This window comes from Strigops habroptila, chromosome 7 (genome assembly GCF_004027225.2).
Source record: "Strigops habroptila isolate Jane chromosome 7, bStrHab1.2.pri, whole genome shotgun sequence".
Classification (NCBI taxonomy): domain Eukaryota; kingdom Metazoa; phylum Chordata; class Aves; order Psittaciformes; family Psittacidae; genus Strigops; species Strigops habroptila.
In genome coordinates this window covers 69438442-69462614 of record NC_044283.2, presented here as the reverse complement: position 1 = coordinate 69462614, position 24173 = coordinate 69438442, and the positions used below count along the sequence as shown (strand labels likewise).

General features: G+C 43.6%; 1 protein-coding gene across 7 annotated transcripts in view; it reads left to right on the top strand.

Moving 5' to 3' along the window:
• JADE1 (jade family PHD finger 1) overlaps positions 1-23658 on the top strand; it is a 43716-nt gene extending 20058 nt beyond the window's left edge. For 4 of the 7 annotated variants that reach the window (XM_030493244.1, XM_030493245.1, XM_030493247.1 and 1 more), the window contains exons 3-11: positions 1432-1514; positions 4999-5156; positions 8845-9032; positions 11447-11658; positions 13048-13215; positions 13820-13936; positions 16743-17273; positions 19066-19183; positions 20098-23658. In XM_030493244.1, coding sequence (XP_030349104.1) covers positions 1432-1514; positions 4999-5156; positions 8845-9032; positions 11447-11658; positions 13048-13215; positions 13820-13936; positions 16743-17273; positions 19066-19183; positions 20098-20987 — 2465 coding nt within the window. In that variant the 3' untranslated portion in view covers positions 20988-23658. Of the gene's footprint in view, positions 1-1431; positions 1580-4998; positions 5157-8844; positions 9033-11446; positions 11659-13047; positions 13216-13819; positions 13937-16742; positions 17274-19065; positions 19184-20097 lie in introns of those variants that run through there. The other 3 variants (XM_030493250.1, XM_030493249.1, XM_030493248.1) reach the window with 2 other exon arrangements.
• The last annotated feature ends 515 nt before the right edge of the window (positions 23659-24173 follow it).

The window sequence follows — 24173 nt, the reverse complement described above, 5'->3', positions numbered from 1 at the left end:
TAACATGTGCTTAAAATAATCTTTCCTGTATTCTTACCTCAGAAGATTTTTAGCTGTTTGCTCTGTTCCCTTGCTTCAATTTGACCATTATGCATGTCTGTGTAACCTCTGTTACTCATTGCTGTGTACAGAGCAGTTTCTGTTGGGGCAGATTAATGTATAACTGAAAAGAGAAGACAAAAGCGTAACTACAACCTAATGAATTCTTCCGATGACTTGTTACTATCTGCATCTTTCCAATGAGCATCTTGGTCAGTCGCTTCACTTTGAAAATGACTTTTAGTTTTGAGAGCTTATCCCATCCTATGCAGTCCGGTTTTGAACAGTGCTTTCTGGTCCCCAAGAGGTTTGTGCTGGATGATGTAAGGTGATGTTGCTCTTATGGACTGTAGCTTACGCTTTCTACTCCTACTATCTATGTGCACAGGCAGTGGAGAAATGAGCAGTGTGGGAAGGCCTTCACATCGGTTCTGTTTTGTTTGTCTATATTTAATGCCCAGAATTGCAAAATCTGTGTTCAGAGTTCAGTGTGTAGGTCCTAGCTTCCCTATCATATAGATGTTATTTCAGGTCCTTCATCTCTCCAGCCCATGTGGATTTATTGGCCTTTTTTTTTTTTCCCTCATTACTGCTGTGTCGTTGGGAGTAGAAAGTATGTGCCGTACCTGTAATTCTTCCTGAATTAAAATTAGTTGATTGGCACAGGTATAATATACTCTGGTGTCAAAGCACTGCCTTGACAGTGGAGTGTAGGTGCTTTCTCTTTTTGCTTTTCTCCTGTTACAATATTTCTGAAAGCTGACAGAGACTCTGTCAAAAGGTTTCAAGGCAAAGAGGTATAATTTGTTTGGAATGTAATGAATAATTATGCAGATGAAAATTGTGCAGCCACACTGAGAGATTTGCTCAGGAGAAGAGACAGCAGCTTGTTTTGTGGGCTGTGCTGTGTGTGCGTGGCAGTGCGCTTCATTTTGAAGAGGCTTGCTCTTTGGGTAACCAAAAGAGATATTTAGGACATTAATACATTAGCTTGAAAGAGTACATTTATGGCTGTCAGCAGACTTCCTGGTCAGTGATTAATCTGCAGAAAGTGGTTTACTGATGCTCAAGGGGAAGCATGGTGTGAGATAGCTTTCTTTAAATGCTGGGGGGAAGGCTGGTAAGTGCAGTGCAGCCGATGCCTCTGTAAGTAGAAAATTACAAACAAAACCAAACCAGAAGAGCGATCACTGAAGTTTACAACTGAGTACCTTTTATTTTCCGGTTCATTTTGGAAGAGTCTTTGGAGGTGTGTCATAGAGCCTGCCTCTGGCTTGCCTTACTCATACAGTTGCACTGAAGTCAATTGGCCTTGTTGGGTGTGTGGAGAGAGCAAAGGCTTTTATTGATAGATGGCAGCAGTGTCTGCAAATGATCATTTCTGTATCCTAGGTCTGTCCACGTGGTCTCAGCATTCCAGATCTCGACGTCGGAGGACTTCGTGTTCCAGGCATGAAGATCGGAAACCTTCTGAGGTATTTCTGGAATGTGATTTGCATTTTGTTATATCTATCGAGTACAAAGCCATATACATGTTCTGGTAATGGATCCATTGCTTCTGATTTACATTTTATTTTCTTTCTGCTACATTATAGCTGGCACCTGCCCCACGCCCCCAACGGGTTTTTTTTTGGCCGGGAGTTGAGGGAGTTGAGCTGTTGGCACAGCCACTGCCAGCACCAGTTTCTATCGGTGAATTTTGTTATAGTCTGACACCCATTCAGCATAGCTGTGTAATCTTCCTTGTAGTATTTTAGGCATCAGGGTTTATTTGTAGCTTGATTTGTGAACAGCGAAAATTAACATTAGGTGCATTTATTGCATAGCTGGTACTGGATCTTGGTATGTGATCTTCGTTAAACTGCTTGTCAAACTAGAAGTCTGCTTCCTGACAGTTCTGATTTGTGTAGTGCTTTGAGGAAATCCTGTCAAGAGAAATGCTAATCTTTGAACTTTCCAGGATGGATCAGCTGTTAGTAACACATAAACGCGATCCAGTTCTTTGGAAGTATTCTTGGTGAATCTCCCTATCTTCAGGCAAACGCTACGCGGCAGACTTTGTAGAGGCTGCAAAGAAAGCATTAATGTTGGGAGATGGAATTTCTTTGCTTAACATGCTTGCCCAATACATGTATTTCTGATGCATTAGTAAGTGACTGATGTTGAGTAAAAACTTGCTTTGTTAATCTCAATGACAGTACGCCCAAGTCCCGGAGAAGAGTTTTCATATGAAGAATCCCTCTCATTGCTCAGTGTGAGCTACACCAAGTACTGGTGGTTTCCAGTCTTCTTTTTTGATTGTTGGCCATTAAAGACCTTTTATTTAAATTTTTTCTTTTTTTTTTTTCTTTTTTTTTTCCTTCTTTTTTTGGTGAATGTGGAGGCCCCCTGGTGACGGGCTTGCTTTCCTTAGTTGTCTTTAATACTTCCCTTAGAAGCAGCCCCTTACACACAGGTTTGAGAACTAGCTCATGAAAGGCTATCCAGAAATAATTTGAGATAATTACAAATCTTGCTGTTGATTTTTTGTGTGCTTCTGCTTTCTCCCCGTTGTTGCATTTGTTGTCAGAATCTTCGCAGTTTTGTGCTGTTCTTTCTTGTCTTCTCAGCCTGGATGGGCTTCTCATACACATCCCTTTAGCCCTCCCTGCTCCCGCTGCCTCCCTCCCTTTGCACCGTCTCTGCTCACCACAGCACGCTGTTCTGATGAGAAGTGTGCTGGCAGGAAAGTGACACTTGCTAAACTCCCCGGGTGAAATCCTTCTCTCATTGAAGTTGGTGGCAAAATTCCCATTGACTTCAGCGTGGCCAGAGTTTCACCCTTCAGCTTTGAAGTGTTCAGTGCTTCTGAGAGCCAGCACTTCTGTAAGCTCTGCTTTGCTCGGGGCAGTCTGATTGCATCAGAAATTAGAGCAGAAAGAATGGTGTCACGGGGCCACTGGCCTGGGAAGAAGTTTCTTGGCTGCCAGGTGCTGCATTAGCTTGGCTTCTGAGGGAGTTGAGTGACAAATTTATCCGAGAGCCTGTGTTTCTTTTGGCTCTTGGATGGAGCAAGGTTTGTGTCCCATTTTATATTTTTAGGCTTCTTTTCATTTGACGTTTGATTGCTTTAAATCAAACCACTTAGAAGTGCAGAATCCCCTGACCAGCTGTGTTTGTTTGTTTTGTGAGCCAGTTTACTTCGTGGCTTGTTTTTTATTTCTTGATTGGAGCCTCACAGGGCTTGTAATTGGATTGTTTAAAATATTTCATTATATTTCATTACCTGCATTTGCTCTTTCCTTCATATGGTAATATTATTCTTTATTTTTTAATGTTGGCAGTTTTTCTGAACATGTGAAGACAAACATTAAGAAAAACGTCATGATTTTGTGCTGTTTTTTGACAAAGCCAGAGTGGAAACAGAAACAGACAGAGACAGAAGTGGGGTAGTGTGTGTGTGATGGGAGACAGGAGAGGTGCCAAGATGTGCAGTGTGGTAAGGCAAATCACACTTTGAAATATTCTCAGAAGTGTAATTAACCATCAGTTTTACTGTTTCCCTGAAGTGCTTCCCAAAAATCGTAGGGAATCTATTGAGGTTTCAGGTGTGTGACTACCGTATGACAGAAATGGCTTTCCTGGGAGGCTGCCTCATCAGCACTCTGCATAGATTGGGTTCTTCCTCAGCCCTAGGCAGCTGCTGGCTGGAGCTAAGGTAGGACAGTGTGGCCATTGCTCTGGGACTGGGAGATTAGGTCCCTTTGCCCCACTAGCAGCCCAGTAAGAGAATTTAGGAGCACTGGCCAGATCATGTCTCCTCCTTTGTAACTGCGCAGCCTGGGGCTGAGTGGATGCAGAACCGCAAAGTCTGCAGGCAAGCTTTTCTTAAGATGTTACCTATCTTCTTCTTGTCCTGGTGGTGCTTATTTTCTGTCACCTGGTTGCTTTTTAACCCTTTCCTTTAAATACGGCATTGAGCAGTTAAAAATGAGTGGTTGTGGAGGTGAGGAGTGGTGAGAGCAGTTGTACTCCACAGCAGCCTTGCCTTGCAGCGAGGGCTGGATGAGGAGAGCTGGAAGATGCATAAACAAGTGCAGGCTTGTAGTTCTGCTGCCTGTGATAGCATCCTTTGTGTTCTGCAGTGCTGAGAGGCAGTGGCTGACCAGGCTGAAGCTGCTACAGCAGTACCACAGCATGCCTACTACAAGAGTGAATCCCTTTTTATTGCATTCTATGGCTTCTTGAAGACAGTATCACTGCTTGTTTACAGCTCCTAACCCAAAGGCTTCCAAACATCCTGCTCATTTTAGAGGTGGATGCCTTTGCAAAGACAAAGTAAACTCACAGCTATGATGCAGAGGTGTCTGCAGCTGACGGAACAACAGCACCTGTGCTGGACATGGAGCTGCCCTTAGAATTCCAGTTTGGGTCTTATTTTATTTGATCTTTTGGGTTATTATTTTAAATACTTGCACAAAGAGTCATCTCCTTAGAATTTCCTCTTGCGGCTGGTCATGGTAGAGTCACGCCTTGATTTCTACCACGGGGAATTTCTAGAATGTCTTTGGATTAGTCAGAGCTCCAATAATTAAGAAAAAAAACCCCAAACCTTGGAGCAAAAATGAGTCTTTCTTGTGCTGCTGTTTTAAGACTCAAAGCTCCTGCAGCTTTTATTGCAGAAGGACAGAGGTGAAAGTGAATGGCACCTTTTAGCATTATGCCTCCAGTGCAGGGGGAGTGCCAGGACTTGTAGTGGAATTAGCTGGAAGTCATTCTATCAGTATTTGCACCTTCAGCCACCCCTTTCCCTGCAATGAAGCTAAACTTCTGTTCTGCAGCGGGCTGGGTTAGTTCAGTGGTGATACAGTGACCTTGTTCCACGCTGCGCTCCATGGTGACCCTGAAGCTGTGAATCTTAGAGTGTAAATATCAAATGTCAGTGTCTCTATTTTTCTCTCTTGGTCACTCTCTTTGCAGGTGTTCAGAACGGACCTGATCACTGCCATGAAGTTACATGACTCCTTCCAGCTGAACCCTGATGAATACTATGTGCTGGCAGACCCTTGGAGGCAGGAGTGGGAAAAGGGAGTTCAGGTGCCAGTTAGCCCAGGGACCATCCCAGAACCAGTAGCCAGGTATAGTTTGAAGGAATGTAAATAAATACACAAACATTTATGCTAGCAGCTGTATCTACATTGCCTCGGCTTCTTGAGCTGTGTTCCACAGTGTCTAGCTAGACAGGTCTTGGTTCTCGGAGATGAAGAGCAACCTGCCTCAGCTTTTTGAATGATCAGAGAGGTCAAGAGTCAGGCTTGCTCTGACTGTGTGTTAAAATATGAATGTCAGAGAGTAATTTTTGGCATTACGTTAGGATGGAGTGTGATGACAGAACCTTACAAATAGCTTCTCTTTTTAAGTCCAGACTTGACCTCACTCAGCGTTGCCAGGAGAGCTCTTGTCTAATGCTTCTCGTGTTTAGTTCCAAGCCATGCGTTCCTTTCAAGGAACAGTTAGACAGCCAGACTTAAGGGCTAGAGAAAACACAGCATTTATTTTGGTTTTGTGTTATTTTTTTGTTTCATTTACTGCCTTAGGAAATGGTTTGTTGTGCAACATTTCAGCTGTTTTAAGAACCATCCAGATGTGCATGTAATTAAATACATTAATGTGAGATTTTCTAGCTCTTATCCAAGAAACCCTTATTTTCCTTACCTTGTTTGTTATACTTGGATACTGTTTTCTGTTTCAAATTAAACAGTTGTAAGGGCAGGAGCGTGCTGCAGCCCAGCTATCTGTTTCGTGCTTAGTTGGGATTGGAGCTGGAGAAAGTGGGAAGAACAAGGATTATTGCTATTTAATTCTACTTGATCTCTTTGATTAAAGTCCAGGCTGGCCCGTAAGGTGTTACCAAATGACCCACCAGTGCTGGTAGGGCCAGAACAGCCCGATCTCTGATATACAGCAAAAAAATCATGGGTAAATGCTACACTGCTTCTGCCGTCTTTAACCTTGGAGCAGGGGGACTACAGGAATGTATAGCACTGCTTGTGTTCTGTGCAGCAGCCTGCACACCGCTGCACAGCCCCGCTAGGTCTGTACAGTGAGGAGCTTTACTCGCACATCAGGTAGACCTTCTCCTTCCTTCTTCTTCCAAACGATTGGAGGTGGAGGTCAAAGGAAAACTTGACGTTTTTCCTTCTGCTGTGCATTTTAGAACATGGGAGCATACTGTTTCCATGCAGTGCTCGTAGCCTGCTCCACGCTGACCTCAACCAGTCCCTACATAAATGCACACACACTGGTCATGTGTGCTCACGTTGTTGTCTTCTCACTGCTTTCTCCTTCAGGCATCTCCCACGGCTGCAGGATCGCTGGGAGACCTGTGGGCTTTAGCAGAGGGAGACTGTCCAGGGGATCCCCACCCTGTATCTTTCAGGGAGGTGGTTTGGTGGCTGTATCGGATCCAGGTACTCACTTAGGAGAGAGTTTTTGTCTGCCAGTGACCAACAGAGATGTTGCTCCAAATTTAAGGTATTAAAGGAAATGGGGAAAGGCAGCATCCACAGTTGTAGGTATCAGCACAGGAGACATCACTGTTTTTTAGCTGCTGAGCTATCTTGTATGGTGCTGCTGGTGAGCACCTGCTGCTCGGAGTGGCTCTCTGATGCCTGGTTATTGTCTTGTTTGCTCCCTCACAAAATACTCAGAGAGCCCTGTGGTAGTGATGCTGGAGAGCTGGAACTGTTTTGTGCCTGGCTGTGGGAGGGGAGGCAGATGTTCTATAAGTTGAACCAGCAATACTCAAAAAGTAGCTGATGTAGAACAGAGGCAAAATACAGTACAGACAGCTGATGCCAGCAAGATATGTAGTGGTGAATTAAAGGTTTTGGCTGGTCGGAGCAGCAGGGGTAGGTTCAGAGGGGTGGTGAAAGGAGTGAGTCCATGTGGTGATTGCATGTAAGCATGGTCAGGAGGATAATGCAGTTGGATGGGTTTGTCGGTATGTAGCAAGTGTTGCATTTTTTTACTTCTTTCTATTAGCAATAAAGAGATGAAAATGGTTTGTTTTGAAGCCAAACTGCCTGTGCCACTAGAGTGGTGTTTAGACAGCATGTGCAAGGTGCAGCCCAGAGGTTATAATTTCTGGATGGGGCAGTACTCAGGAAGGAATTCCTGGTACAGAAGATTCAGAGAGCAGTGCCCAGTTTCAAGTAAATTTGCTGTGAGCTGTAATAGTCTGTAATATTTTAATACTGTGCAGCATGACCGGGATTGGTTTGGGCAGTGCAGTTAGGCTGGCAAGGTCATTCAGATTTGTATTCTTCCACAGTCCCCTTCTGCACCTCAGAAGCCCCAAATTCAGCATTTGGCTCTTGCCTACAGTTGCCACCATATCTCAGATTATTGTCTGAAATAAGCTAGATGAGGGGAAGATTTAGGGCTGTGCAGAAGACTGAAATAGGTAGAGGATTTACTGAGATTAATGCATGCAGATGCAGTAGCAGCAGATCAAGGTCTTCTGATAGGAGGAGGAGGCGTTAACATGTTGGACCTCAAATGGAGGCAGAACAGGGTGGAGGATGGCCTGCTTGTTGTGGAGCTTAGCCCATTCCCAGCAGAAAGCTGTGTGTACATGGAGCAGTGTTATCTCCTCTCTGGTAGCACTTGCGCACCAAAGATCATCCACGCTGGTGCTGCAGGGGGCAGTCACTTGGCAGCGTGGCCTGTCGCTCCTGGAGGTACCAGCCTTACATGGTGAAGTGGATTTGACCCAAACTGAATGTCAGTGTGTGCAGTTAACTAAGAGAAAGTGCAGTGTCCTCTAGTGAGGGAACTGTGCAGCAGGATGGAGTTACCTTGCTGTTTGGAGGCAAGTCATCAGCCCGCTGGTAGAACAATTGCTGTCCTTTGTGAACTGGGTGGTTTTGCCCCCAGTTCCTGGCTTTGCAAGGTTGTGGCGTTGCAGGAATCTGACCTAGAACAAGTGATGTATGTTGTAGGTACTTTACTGTTTCCTGAACCAATGCCTGTGGTCGAACAAAAATTCCATTGGCTTGCAGCTAAAATACACTTTCATGGTTGGTTCTTGGCCAGCTGGAGCCTCCACAGCCTGAGAGAAGGTAGTTTCATCAGTGGCTGATTAATATTTGCACTTGGCCCAGCATGGCTTAAGTGAATGTGAAAGAGGAAATGCAGACCCAGGATGCCGGAGCTTGGATCTGCTTGGGTAAGTGGAGGTGAAGTTAGTGCAGGTTACTGATTCTCTGTGGAAAGGTCTTCTGAATTTCATAGGGATGGGAATTCCTTAGCTACACACATGCACACACACACAAAAAACCCCCTTCAAATGTAGCAGGAAGTACTACTTTTTTTACTTGAATTTTCATGATCTTGGTATTGTAGATATCCAAACGAGTAATGTAGTTCAACAGATTGATTTAAAAAAGGCTGTAAACCAGAGCTTACAACATCTGTGTGTATGGTGGCTATCACTACATGAATACAGTGTTCCCACTTTAGCTTTAAACAAGTGTGAATTTCAGGTAAGAGTAAACACAGCTCTATCCTGTAATCGTTTTATTTAGAATTCGGGTAATGAATTGGGTTTCTAGACAACTCCAATTAACATCTTCTAATACCGCCAGTCCATTATGGAAGTGCACTGTACTCTTGTCTCTTCCCTCAGTGGGCACGATAGTTGCTTAGGTGGTCAGATGAGTGCTGATGGTGGTTAGTCACTTAAAGTCAGGCAGTTTGAATTCTCTAGAAACAAGTCTCACAGCATCCCAGCATACCTGATATCCTCTTGTCTGTCTGTTTTAGGGTTGTGTCTGAGACGAAAACCGTCACATTTACACGCCCCAGGAAGTACATTGTTTCATCAGGGTCGGAGCCTCCGGAGCTGGGCTATGTTGACATTCGAACCTTAGCAGACAGCGTGTGTCGCTATGATCTCAATGATGTGGACGTAGCGTGGTTGCAGCTTGCCAATGAAGAATTCAGAGAAATGGGTGAGCAATGAGTGATTGTGGTTTTGTGTCCTTTATTTTTAAAGCTGACAGGTTTAAGAATAATTTGAGGGAGGGCAGCAGCAGGAAGAGATAGTAATCATATGAGTTGGGGTAACCACGGGAAGCCACGCCTGATGTGATTAAGCCATAAGATACAGGCTTTTGTAACTGCTGAGTCGTGTCTGTTTAGTCCAGGTCAGAATCTGGCCACATGGTTGTTTTTTTTTTCCTTCCTCTGCTGCTTTCTATTTCACAAGGGAATTCTCCCAGAGTTCCCGTTTTGCCATCAGGCTTCTTGAAGAGGGCATCAGGCAGACCATTCATTGTTTTCCCAGTTAGTCCTTTCCATTTATTTATTTATTTTTCTCTGTGTCACATACCTGTATCATCTTTTTAGCTAGCAATGTTGAGTGCGAAGAAGGTAAACAAGGACTCTTGGGAGGTCTGGAGAGCCTAACGCCAGCCCAGTTGCACAGGGAACGAGACATTAAGAAATTCCTGTAGTGATTTATCGGAGGAACCTCCCAAACCTTACTGTGACTGTGGGCTCCAGTTCAGAAGCAAGAAGAGGAGGTGTTGCAGGGGGAGCAGCTCTTCCTTTTTCTGCAGGATGACGTGTGCATGGGAAGGGACAAGGAAGCAGGGCAAGAACAGGAACGTTGGTGGGGTTGGGTTGTGTTTCATCATTGTGGCAGTCCCTTACTCTGGGTTACAGAGTGGTCATATGGGTTTTACCTGGCTGTAGCCCACATGTGGCGTGGAACAAGACATAGTAAACCACAAAGTGACCATTTAGAACTCTTGAGTTAAGCCCACATATTGAAGGAACAGGTGACCCAGCCATGACTTGGTCTCTTACCCAAGCCTTTTTTCCAGATCTCAAGTCAGGCCTGCTCAGGTTTAGTGTTGGACTTAAAGTCAAAACAGTTCATAATTCAAGAGTTCAAGTTACTTTTCCAAGTTACCTTCAGGAAAACAGCAACAGCAAGTCCCCTTTGCGTTCTTCAAACTAAAATTAAAAATACTTTTTATGATTTTCAGTTGATGCCCATCTATCCAGTGTATATAATCCCTTTGTCCATCTGTTTTGCCAGAACCAGAGGAGGGCTGCCACAGTGTTACACTGAGGTGTGACTGGGGGAGGTGCGTGAAGCCCCGAGGTGGCCATTCTGCTTGTTTCCTCATGCTGTCTTCCAGCTGCTCCGTGTGGGTAGTGCTGGAGGCATTGATCCCTGCTGCAGGGATGTACCTGCCAGTAAGGGAAGCTGAAAGTACTTCCATGGAGTGTTTGTCTTTGACCTGCAAGAGCTAGAGAGGTTTTTAATTCTTCATTTTGTGGAATTTATGGCTCAGTTATTCACAGGGAAATCTGAAAGGAGGATTTCCTTGTTAAAACACACATTATAAGGTTGCTATCTTCTGTATGTCACAGGAAACATTAGGTATTAGACCAAAACCGGGATATCCTAAGCCAGTGCTGCGTTGTAGTGATTTAGCTATGTGGAAATTCTTGTGCTAAACTGACTTAGCAAAAGGAAGATGAGTGTTGGCAGTAGCATAGCTGTCCTGGTTTCACCGGGGCTTATGTGGCATGACTGTGTGGTAAAGGTCGGCGTAGCGCCAACCTGGAAGTGTTACGTCCAGCTCACTGTCGTGGCAAGTGAGAGATGGAAGCCAGAGGGGTAAGCACCATGCTCTTTTTTGGTGTCTTTCCTGCTGCTTCTATGATAGATATTTTTGAGGTCTATAATGGTAATATAATTAACAAAGATAGATTATAGAATACTATAATACAGTCAGCCTGCAGCTGCGGTGTCATGAATAATTTTCTGATGGATGTCGTTTGAAAAGACCCAGTCCCAGATTTGATGTTGCATTTATTACAAGTGTGTTTTCACTTGTTAAAACAAACCAATTTATTGTCAGTTGGGGTTGCACCCTCTAGGGTTAGAAGTTACAAAAAAACCAACAGCTGTTGTTAGAAACTGCAAGTTTGCTTTAAGTATTGCAGCAGATTTTGTCAATAATTTCCTCCCTCTGCCCCCATCGCTTTTGGTTCAAAACACTCTCAAATCCTTCACCAAAGAGTCAACATCTGGGTTGCAAAATTGAAGCCAAAGCCATAGACGGGGCTGTACCGGAAGAAAAAAATGAGAACAAGACCAGGAAGCCAAAATCAGTTTATGGAAATTTTCCCCAGGATTTTGAAAGATTGGTTTGGATATTCCACTTCTGTTAGGTTAATACAGTTATAAGACAACTTTGACTTTATTTTCCACTTTCTCTAGTTCATGCTGGAATAGGCTGAGGTTGTCTAGGGATGAAATGTGCATGTGTGGGGGTCGGCTGCATCTACTCAGCTGTTAAAAAAGAAGCTGGAGTTGTGTGTTATCGCTCTTTCCCCTGCTGCCCAGGGATGCCTGAGCTGGACGAGTACACGATGGAAAGGGTCCTAGAGGAGTTTGAACAGCGATGCTATGATAACATGAATCATGCTATTGAGACGGAAGAAGGACTTGGGATTGAATATGATGAAGATGTTGTCTGTGACGTCTGTCAGTCCCCAGATGGAGAAGATGGCAACGAAATGGTGTTTTGTGACAAATGCAATATTTGTGTGCACCAGGTATGGTGGCCAGGGCACAGTGGGGGGTGTAGGGATGGTGACAGAAACTTTTCCAAACCATTGAAGATAACAGATTGGATTTTTTCCAGTGACATTGATCTGTTCCGTTGCACAGAGTTCATCACTGAGTGGTGGGATGACTTCAGAAATTATGTAATTGACTAAAATTGTTACATGCGATTCTAGAAGTATCATGATAAGATTAAAAGTAGTATTGTTTATCTGTGGAGGAGTTACAAGGTGAGGAGTTGCCTTTCCAGAACAGACGTGTTGTTACACATTCTCACCTGGTCACTTCTTGTGCTATATTCGTAGCCTCTCTGCACACTTGTGGGGCTGACACACCTTCAATATCAGTAACTGAGGCTCAGCAGGGAGGGGAAAAAAGGGTTTTCAGGCAATCAGTAGGGACACAGGGAGGATTTATTATAGTCATTTTAATTTAATGGAGAACTTACAGAGCTGAGCTAATGAAGCACTATTATGTGCCACCTTTTTGTGCCACTTAAAAAGTCTTCAATTTTAGCACATCTCTTTCTATGGATGCTTCTCTCTGTGGCAGGTGCCTTCCTATCAGTCTTCCTTCCTTCCCAGCTCTAAGAAGTTTGCTTTGCCATTCATTGTTTAGAAAACTGTGGTCTTGTGAGCAAGAATGGCATTTTCATGTATGTGTTACTTAAATGCAGTTGTACTAATGATAAAGACGTACGCCTGCGAGAGCTGTGAGGTACAGTGGCTTTCTTGTGAGATACTCAGTGAGGTGGACGTTTTTAGACCTGTAGTGGTTCTCTTTCCTTAGTCTCCGATCACATCAAATCTGAAACTTAAGAGGGTTAAAACTGACAGTAATGTGGGCAGAGGTCTCCATAAAGGTGCAGTTTCTGAAAAAAGTGATATTAATTAGTTGCTGTTCTGCATTTTTCCCTCTGAATAAGAAGTAAAACCTGATGCTCCTGAGTTTCATTGAGTACTGCACAGCCAAGCTCCTCAATTGGTGATTCTAGCCTTTTGAATTAGGTACAGCCCAGCCTCTGTTATGTGAGTCTTTGTGATACTGAACTTCATGGGAGCTGGCTTCTGGCAGGGTTGTCTGTCGGGCATCCCCTTGCTGTTCGGGCTGGTAAACACGTTTTTCCTTTTCCCAGGTGATGTGGGCAGAAGTTTTTGCCTAACAGCTGGTCGTGACATCTGGTCTTTCTAGGGAATGAATGGGTAATGAGGTTGGCTAAGTTTTTGAAAGCATCCTGAGATCGTCCACAAGCTGAAGTGTCTGTAGTGTTAGCAATCCCGTAAAGAATGGTTTGAAAGTTGTGAGAGGCTACATGTAAGCAGCTAAAAAGTAACAGAAATTCATGTTATTCCCTTGTTTTCTGTCCCTGTGGAATACAGGCGTGCTACGGGATTCTGAAGGTGCCAGAAGGCAGCTGGTTGTGCAGGACCTGTGCGCTTGGCGTTCAGCCCAAGTGTTTGCTGTGTCCCAAGAAGGGTGGAGCCATGAAGCCAACTCGGAGTGGCACCAAGTGGGTCCACGTTAGCTGTGCTCTGTGGATTCCAGAGGTAGGTGCTGATCCTCTGGGAGTGCTGGGCTGCTGGGGTTCCGGGAGAGAGATGTTATAAAAACATGGTTCAACTTCCTGTGTGTTGCTACGATGAGATTAACGAATATATGGTACTTCTCAGTAAGACAGTATAAAGGATTTTCAATAAGGTGTAAAGTCTGGCAGGATGATCACATTCCAGAATGATGATCTATAAAGAAATTACATTACCTTTGTCAACCAAAATTAGACCTCAAAAAATGAGGCCTTTCCTGCTGGCAAATCTCCTTTAACAAGGACACAAAGTACTGCTTTATTTTGTGAAGGGAACATTAAAGGTGGATCAGGAGGGTTTGGATGTGGCAGTGAGCTCCTGTGGGTTCTCATCCTGCATGATAATTTGATAATGGTGGGCTTCATCTTGAAACTGTTTTGTTCATGCAGTGAGGAACTGATGTTTTTAAAAAGGAATTGTAATTTTTTTTCTTTCCTTACAAATCGAGGAACTTGGAACATGCTCATTTTGCACATGCACACAAGGAATTAGATTTCTTTGATAAATCCCTTTCCAATTAACAGTGTAATGGTCGCTCTGTGGTTTTTAACCTTTTTTTTTCTTTTAGGTGAGCATTGGAAGCCCAGAAAAAATGGAGCCCATTACAAAGGTTTCTCACATTCCCAGCAGCAGATGGGCACTGGTGTGCAGCCTTTGCAATGAAAAAGTTGGAGCTTCTATACAGGTAATTTAATCGCACAGGTGTCTCTGTGTTTCATTTTGTCAGTTTGTAGTAGATGATAGATACACAAAACTTGTATCCACGTAAACTTTCTTTGATTTCCTGTTTGCTACTATGGACTTAACTGTATAGAGTGCTTTCAATGTTTGCATGTTCTTACTGTCTAGTCAGATTTGAATAATAATAGCCAGGTCATCTATCTGCTAGTCCCTGTTTAGTGACTTCTAAGACAAGTTGAGTATTTCAGTGGGAGTTGTGTGTAAAGCAGTTGGTTTCACACCAACAACTTCCATTCTTGTGCCAGTGCCAGTTTGTCTCACTGCATACTTCTGAAATTCTCTCTGCAGTTTCGGTTGCATTTGCATTCAGCCTTTCTCACCATAGCCTGTGAACTGTGGCTGTTAAATAACTGAAATGACCTGCACCAGGGTATTTCAGACCAGGCAGTGTCAGTGCACGTGCATAGTTATATTCGGTTGTTGCCTGTAAAGCACTTGCATATCCTCTGCAGTGGAAGATCACTCAGAAATGTTAAATAATCATTTTAAGAACATTTTAAGAATCATTTTTAAGTTAGATTGAGGAAACACATTACCAAGCCCCAAGGTTTTGCAGGAGGAGATACTTGGTTTCTTGAAACACAAGACAAAACTTTGACCTCGCTTACTCTATACCAAATGATGGGAGAGCCTGAAGACAGGTGACTCGCTCTAAAGAAGTAGAGCTCTGTCCGTTGTTTTGTGGCTGGCCTTACATTGCAGGGTCCAGGATGGTCAGACCAGCATTAAGACACAAAAGTCCTGCTCTTCTTTGAAGTTAGATTTTGTCCATTTCCTCTTTCCCCTCTGCTCTATTTGATGAGGTTGCCAGCAAAAGCTGTAAACCAGCACTGCAGCAGTAGTTCCAGTGGAACCTATCAGTCCGTTCCCATTTAAGGAATGTATAAAATAGTAAATGTTAAGTAAATAAATCTGTCCACAGCATGTAAATTTACGATCGTAATACCTCCTTGCACAGCTGTCCCTTCCTCTTGGCCCTCTTACTTGGTGGAAGCTGTTTTGTCCATTCTGTGGGGTAACTCATGGTAGTTTAAGTTGAATGCTTGAGTGTTTACGTATCTCAGTGTGGTGGAGAGGGGGGTGTCCTTCCATATTTCTTCTCCCTTTCTAGTGTTGACACAGGAGGACATGCAGACATGACAGCTGCCACTTCAGACAGCTCTGCATTTGATTATGGGGAAAGAGACAAAAAACTGCAGTTGTGCCTGACATCTTATAGCAGTAGTGTAAATCTTTGGTATTGTTAAAGCTAGCAGTGAGAAATACATAGATTTGTGTTGTGAAATTTTATACAGCAGAGAAGAACATTACACAGAGCGACTGCAGTGGAGAGGAAGTAGCATTAACTGGAGAGACTGGGGGAGATGGATTCTCCAGAGATGGGAGATAGACACAGCAAACAGAAAAGCTGGCAGCTGGAGTGTGTGTGAGCCTGGGCAGGGAGCAACCGCAGCAAGCTGGGAAAACCGAGACACTGTGTTCTCCCAGGTTCAGCAGATTTCCTCCTGATGAGACAGGCTTCCCCTGCTCTCTCAGTAAAAACATCAGCAACACTAAGCTAATTATTCTGAATGGGAGCAGCTTGGAAACTGTGACTGGAGTACACATCTGGACTGTGCGGTGTTCCAGCAGGGCTGCTTTTGCCCTGCTTGTTGGTAACAGGAAAGGGCTAAAGATGGCTTGGTAATTTTTTTAATTCCTTTTATATGTTAATTTTATTAAAGAATGTTCATTTGAAACTTCTGCAGTTTAAACTCTGCTGTACCTTTATATGTCATCTGGCTGCTGAGCAGGAAAACCCAGCAGAGAAAGATATTTGGCTTCTTTACAAAGCACTGTATAAACATCCTTGTGCAGTGCATTTATTTCTCTTTAAGGTTAGATGACTGGGGTTAAGCATAGTTTTGTTTCCTCCTCGTTAATAGCACCAATGTTCATTTCCACTCTAAATTTGCTTCACTGGAGGCTGAGGTGTGAGTTGATACAACTGCATATGTATGCCTGTGGGTATATACATCCACATATATATTTAAACCTTTCAGTTTGTGACTGGTGATAGCTATGACAGCAGTTTGCAAGAGGAAGTTACATACAAATGAAGTGAAGTGCTAAACAAGCTGAACTAGTGCCCATCACCCCATGATGGCTGGATTCACGGGGAGGGAACAAAAAGGACAGAAAATGGAATTTCCTGTTCTCCTCATCTCCCAGGTGGAGCAAAGGCTGCAGTCAGTGAAGTAGTGATTGACAGCAATTTAATATTTGACATTATAAGGATAATGGGAAGAAAAAGAAAATTCCCCTCAGTTGAGGCCTTTTGGGTAGCATAGGTCCAGGTGCTAGGAAAGACTTTTAATTAAAAGTATCAGACTGGCCTGGAGCCCCCAGGATGTTTTTCCCTCTCTCTTGCTGGCACGAAGGGGAATGATTTCCTTTGCGTAACACTGCCTTACACGCGTGGCCCAGTGCCAGTGAGAATGCTCCGCTCGTGGATTTGCTGCTTATTGAATAGTGTGGCTGGGCGAGGGAGGGGTTAACCACTTCTGTCCCACCGGGCCACTTCGTCCTCACCTGGCCTGAAAGCACAAAATCATAAACCTAATTAAAAGAGAGCGAGGAAGTACATGCAGCTTAGAAGCAGAGCACGGTTACAGGGTTGTTCTTCCAAAGCAGTCCTGGCTTCATGAATAGTTTTAGGCAGTGTGGCTTCTTAAATTTGTATTTGATTAATTTTATTTTAATTTGTGTAGTGTTCGGTGAAGAACTGCAGAACAGCTTTTCATGTTACCTGCGCATTCGACCGTGGCTTGGAGATGAAAACCATCCTGGCAGAGAACGATGAGGTGAAGTTTAAGTCATACTGTCCCAAGCACAGCTCCACCAAGAAAGTGGATGAGGAGACTTTCAGTGAAAGCCCAGGTCAAGAGAATGGGAATGGGATTCAGGAGAGCTCTCTTCCTGCCCACATTGACCCTTTCCACAGCATGGCTCAAAACCAGGAGGAGGCCCACAGAGTCAGCCTCCGCAAACAGAAACTCCAGCAGCTGGAGGATGAGTTCTATACCTTTGTTGAGTCTGTGGAAGTGGCTAAAGTGCTGCGGGTGCCAGGGGAGATGGTGGAATTCCTTTACCAGTACTGGAAGCTGAAGAGAAAAGCCAACTTCAACAAGCCTTTGATTACTCCAAAGAAGGATGAAGAGGACAATCTGGCCAAACGAGAACAGGATGTTCTGTTCAGAAGGCTGCAGCTCTTTACACACCTCCGGCAGGATCTAGAGCGGGTAAGGCACAGCACTGCCTGCACATGCTTAAGCTGTGTTGCCCTTCGTTAGCTGGGTTTCTAAACTACATTTTCAGTTACTTGCCCTTGCATGCAGGTACATCATGCTGCATCCTCACTTGAAATGGTATTGTCAGAGAAGACCATGAACACTAAATTTCTACAGAGGGCACCAGTTACCCATTCCAAACAGAGGGTTAGTTCAGAGGCCAGCAGGTCTCACTGATAGTATCCATCTCCCTATAGGCACTGGATTGTTGTATTTCCACGTACCTAGAGCTTTTCTAGCCTTTAAGGGCTTTCTCTGCTCCTTTCATCTGGTGCACAAGAAGGAAAAGATTCTGAACCCTACTTTGATTTGCAGCAGATCTGTGTTTTCATTGGCACAGCATAGCATCGACACATACAGACACCAGTCTGGGAGGCATGTGATACTGCACTCAGGTTTTGAATGTTTAAAGAGCAGTTCAGTAGGATCAGTTTGGTGTTTTAAGTACATCTGATCTTGTAATGACCTGAATTCCTTCCTCTTGGGGTTATTTGGGTTTACTAGTAGAGTTTAAGATATGTTAGAGCCAGAGCACTGAAATAATTCTAGCTTTTCATGTCCATACAGTATATGGCTTGTGTAGGCCCTGTACAGGACCTGGCTCAGGGGCTCCTACCTCAGCCACAGGAACCTGTGGGTGAACTGGAGCCTTTCTTCCAGAATATTACATAGTCTTTAAACCAGGACAGCGGGTATTCATTCATCTACTGCATTCTTTGTAAAGCATCCCAGTGGTTAACTACTCTTCTAAGGAATCATTGCAATTTTACTTTGGAAGTTTTTTCTTTAGTTTCTTGCAGCCCATGATCCTTCTCTAGCTTGGTGAGATGGCATCTGTTGTTTCTGCTGTGTGCTCAAGGTTTCTTTTCATGTTCTCTTTGATCAGCTAAAGAAGTTGAGATTGTCACTGTGGTCTCTGGCTCTTAGATAGTTCTGTATGTATACTTTCCATTTTAAAGTGCCATGTCAAAACCAGATACATCATTCCAGTCATATTTTACTACTCCATTGTTCCTACTGATTTTAATCCAAGTTATCTTGGACATACAGAAAAAAAAGCCTAAGTTTTTTTCTCCTCTTCAAGATAATCAAGTTACCCAACTTTATGAGTGACATTAGTGACAGTGTCATCCATCTAGAAACAGTCTGAAATCATGTCATCCAGCTTACGGAAGAGGTACTTCGATGGACATGATGTAGTTGTTGTGCAGCTGGGATCAGACAAGGCAAAGAACAAAAGGCCAGGGACTGTCTCAGAAAGGGGACCAGCCAGACAGATCCCTGCTAATTCAGATCCACAGAGTAATGACAGACAGTTAAACATGCTGGATCTCATGGGACTGGCAGCGTTAAACAGAGCATGACCTCAGCACACACGGTCACACATGTACAGTGTCTCCTACAGTGGCTGCGAGACCAGCCTGCAAGGCTGTAATGCGCAGGGCACCACTGCTCGTGGCTGCACCACGCTGAGCGAGGAGCCCTGGAAACACTCACATGGACCTCTCAGCAGTTCCCTCCACTGGGAGAGAAGGAGCTAATGAGCTCTAGGAGAATAATCTCTCAATTAAATGGTATTTAAGACTCTTCTGTAAGAAATATGTTCAAGAAGGTTAAAATTTAGATACATTACTAACTTGTTTAAATGGTGTATAGTACTTAAACTGAATTAATTTGAAGAGCAGATTGACAACATTATAGAAACACAATTCCTGTAAAACTCACAACTTTTGATGTCTTCTAGGTGCGTAATCTCACCTACATGGTGACCCGAAGGGAAAAAATCAAGAGATCTGTTTGCAAAGTTCAAGAACAGATATTTAATATCTACGCAAAGCAGCTGGAACAAGAAAGAGTTTCAGGTATGCTTCAGTGTTGTCTTTTTCACCTAAGACCACAGGTACAAGCATTGAAGGGTTTGGCTACAGGCTAGTAGCTAATTTTGAAGGATAAACAGGACCTCATTTATTCTCATTAAGATCTTGTGTAGTCCACCATGCTTCAGCAGACTGGAAGAGAAGATGTGGGTGGGTGGAGCTGTAATGGTGGGCACATTGCTGTAGGAACTGGTAAGTCTATGCTCTTGTGCAAGGGGCACCGAGTGGCTCGTGGCTTCAGCTTCTGTCTGGTGTGGTTCTTCAATGACTCCTTGTGACAGGAAGACATGACTTAGGAGGTACCAGATGGTACCTGAATGTAAGTCTGTGGTTTATTAGTGCCACTGCATTAGTGTTTAGCATGTGCTTCTTTGCATCACAGGTGGCTGTTAAAAGAAATGAATTTTGAAAAGGTAACACTCTGATTTTAAAACGAAATGTAGGGGTTTTTTTCTGCCTAATTTCATTGACAGTAGTTGTTTCTCAGGAAGATTAATATTCTCAAAGTAAGTTACCTGCATTAACTAGATTATCGTTAAACTATTCAGTAATAATAAATCACATTTTAGGCAGAATCAATCAGATCTACTTGCTGGTTGCTTCCCTGCCCTGGGGTCTGTCTTCGTGGCTACAGTAGTGCTAGGATTTATATTTGCTACAGTTGTAACTGGATGCAGCACAGCTACAGGAAAGCAAACTACACCAGCAGTGCGTTGTGAAACCAAGACATAGCCACATAACTGTGATGTAAAGGTGCTGGATAGACAACCACATACCCATTGATTGTCAAAGAACACACCAGGTTCTGTGAAGAACAGAGTTAAAATAGGTATATTCAAAAGTGGTATTTACCCAAACTTTGGAATTCCTTGACTTTAACTTACTTTGTTTACATGTAGGTGTGCCTTCTTCATTCTCCTCCATGGACAACACAGTGCTGTTCAACAGTCCATCTTTGGGCCCCAATGCCCCTAAGATAGAGGATCTGAAGTGGCATTCTGCATTCTTCAGGAAACAGATGGGCACGTCTCTAACCCGTTCTTTGAAAAAACCACACAAGAGGGACAGAGTAAGGGACAGCTTGGGGAATGACAGCAAAGCCATGCTGAGGCAGCCCGGCCAAAGGGAGGGCAGTGCAGCTCCAGGGAGCTTTTTACATTTTGACAAGACCTTTGCAGAAACACGGATTGCATCAGCACAGCAGAAAAATGGCATAGTTACACCAGACCACAGAAAAAGCAGAGACAATCGTCCACAGTGCGAGGTGACCAAGGCAGAGCTAAAAGAAAAGACTTCTAAACACAACCACAAACCACTGAGACCTACAGAACTCTCTCAGAGGCAATTGGAAAACAAAAGGGCTGTGAACCACTCCAGTGGTAGGCCAGCACCTGGCACGCGGAGGGATATAGTGCCTAAATGCAACGGGGGTCTTGTCAAAGTAAACTCTAATCAGACAGTAGTTCAAGTGCCTACGACACCCACGAGCCCAGTGAAAAACTGGGGCGGATTCCGAATTCCAAAGAAGGGGGAGAGGCAACAGCAGGGTGAGAGCCCAGAGGAGACCTGCTGCCAGAACTCCAGCTACCTGGGCAGAGTTTCCCCGAAGGACAGGGCAAAAAGCAAGCTCAAGCCCGACAGTGAGAATGATGGGTACATCCCTGATGCCGAAATGAGTGACTCAGAGACTGAAGTGGCCGAAAAGAAGTGCCGGCAGCAGAGGCTCAGTCCGAACAGCACTATCAGCAGAAGGACAGACATTATCAGGAGAAGCATCCTGGCATCCTGACTGGACACAGGGACACGGAGTCACTGCCTACAAGCCAACTCCACATTATTTATTGGTTTGAGAGGGGAGAGTTCTTAGACCTAGCTATAGACTGACAAGTTGATAACCCGTTATTCCTGAGCTGTATAAACATGTTTACATGCACTTAAAGCTGTTTTTTTTCCCCCCTTTCATTCTGTGAGAAGTTTGAATCTCTTTTATTTGCAACTTTCCTGAGTAAGCAATGTCACTACCAAGATGGGATTTGTGATGAACACTAAAATAAGTCACAGAAACCTTTTAATAGGGGCTAGGGTGGGTAGGGGGCAGTAGGCTGCATTAATCCCTTTTAGCTAAAAAGCACTGATAAAATTTTACTCCCTTCTCCTGCCTTCTGGAAAAGCACAAGCTCTTAATTTATAACTATCATGTACTGAATGGAAGGTGGTTGTTTAACCATACTGCACTGCTAAGTATCTCATTACAAATGGTGACTTACCTTGGTTGGTGGTAGTCTTTCTCCTCTCTTTGCAGATATTTCCTGTTGCATTTAGTTTCAGCAGAGGTGGCAGCTCAAACCCCTCTGTAAGCTCCAGAGTTTACATGTACATATGCCTGTGAGGTGACCAGATTTAACCATGGTGTTACGCTGGAGGAGGAGGAAGGGACTGGTCAGGGCTGCAGCTGTCTTACGCTGCAGCAACTGGGAAAGACTCCGACTGAGCACGAGGACATTCTCAAAATGGCTCAGTTCTGAGAAGGGGAGGTGGGGGGGAAGCTTGTGGGTTACAGCACCCCATGAAATAACCCACCACCGTTTAGTCAGTCACCTGCCTCTGGGAGTATGGTGACAACTCCAGAGAGAAATTGCAAAGGCACTAGTTGGTAGGATTTCCCAAAGCCCACCGCAGATGCACTAATGGTACGTACTGGGAAAGCCAGGCTTAGGACACTAAAGGGTTGCTTTAAAATGGACATGAGTATATATTTTTAAATAGAATAAAATGGAAAGGCAATAAATTGTGATTAGCTCTTTACAGTCAAATGAAGAAAAAACTATTTCATTCTATTCTGGACTAGATTTGATGGAAGAGGGATCTCGTATTCTGGTTGTATACTTTTTTAATAATTGCAAATGGCAATAACTAGTAAGCTAGGAGCAATAATATGAACAGATCATTAGGGTACTGTTGGGTCGAGTAGAGTGCACATCTAACAGTGGAGTCTTAGGAGCCTGCAAGTTTTGGAATTCTGCATAGCTGTAAGTCAGGCCTGTGCTGGTGAAAAAGCCGAAGCAGCAATGTGTTACACAAAGTCAGGTATAAAGAACCCCCTCCTTTCCTACCCCCCTCACTTTTTAATGTTAGACCCTTGCCTCTTGAGCAGGGGATGTTTAAAGCCCAGCAGAAGTCTGCCATAACTGAGTCTTCCAGAGGATTCAATCAAACAAACAAGGCTTATTAACACCCTATCTTGCTATGCAAGTTATCACTTACTTAATCAAGTATTTCAACTGAACTGTCTATAGTTTTGCATCCCTATCTGTAGTTTTACAACTCCAAAGTCTTACCTTATAGAGGGAGGGGGATTGTGCATAAGATAGTGTACTTTTAAAATAGCATTGCTTGTCCCAAGAAGTTAATGTCAGGACTTCCAGAGGTGAAGGTCAGATGGCACTGGAGAATCTGAAGTTACAGAGTTATTCTTGGGATTTGTTAGAAGTACTTACTTGATCGACCACCACCAGACAGACAACAGGTGAATGCAGGTAGGTTCTGCTCAACATGCAGCAAGGTTTTCCAAATGGGCACTGTGCTTTTCTGTAATAAGGAAGCTTGTAACCACAGAGGGAGTAGTTTGTCAAGCCATAGAAGGAGTCATCTAAATTTTGATGCTAAGTAAACATTTAACCTCATACCAGATTGAAGGAGGTACCTTGTTAATTTGCACTTTGATGAACGCTAAGGTTGTGCAGAATTAATGCCTTACCTGTTCTGCTCCCTGCCGTTTAGGTTAATAAGCTTTGTAACAGTTAAAGTTAAATTGAACCAAAAAGCTGTAGGACTGCAAGATGCTCAGCTCTGTAGGTTAGGTTTGTCCCCCACGCTTCGCTCTCAGCAGAGGAGGTGTCGGAAGTACAGCAGTGACAGTACAAACCTGCCCCCGTGTTTTATTGTGATAGAACCATTTGCTGCATTTCTGTTTTTACAAGCATTCCCTTCCCTTGTGCAGACTGACCAACAGATCTTTGACCATGATTGGTGTATTCTGTCCAACTGTAGGCTAGTTGAACTTCTGTAAAGTTGCCTGGAATGCCATTTGTTAGGCTCCAAACTCGCACAGACCTAAATGAAGGGTTATCCATATTGTGTATAAATCTTAATTTCAGAGATTTGAGGAGATTTGTCATTACATTTGTAAAATCTTGTACAGAAGATTTTTCACTATGTGCCTAGCTTTGGTGTCCATTCAGCTGAAATTAATTAAGAAAGGTGCATGAAGAGAAACAGAAATAAAAAGTATATGTAGAGATGACTATTTTATATTACATGGCCCAATCTGTATTTATTTTCTCCCTTTTTTTGAAGTATTTATAAAGACCTAGTTGAAGACAGCTGTATTTTTTGTTAAAATATTCAGTAGACTTGTGCCTTTTTGTCTGTATGTGAATAAACGCTGTACATTTTTGCAGTATGCTTGCCCAGTGTTTCAGAATTCACAGTAGCTGTGTTGTTTGGGTTTTTACATAAACACTTCACTGCAATGATATGAAAAAACTTTCATGCTTAAAATCAGCATTTAATTTGGATTATTTACAACTATTAAAATGCAAAGGAAGGTGGGGTTTTTTTTTTTAGGAAGAGTGTAGAGTTTTGTTACTAGCAGCTGTGCTTGTTCCATCCACAGAAAGTTGTCTGCTTTTTCCTTGAGATCCTCAAAGAGATGTTGCTTACCTCAAATAGTTTACAGTTGTTGATGTCTGATGTCCTTCCAACATCCATCATCTTCATACGTATCCCACTGAAGAGGAACCTGAAGTTTCTGACCTGAAGCTCTTCAGGATCAGTATGCTGAATGTACATTCACTCTACTAACTGCCTCTAATCAAGCAACACTGACAGAGTGTTTGCTGCTGCAGCAGGATCTTGAGGAGACAAAGCATGCAGGGCTTCCTCTAAACTCAAGATGCAGAAGCACGGAACAGAC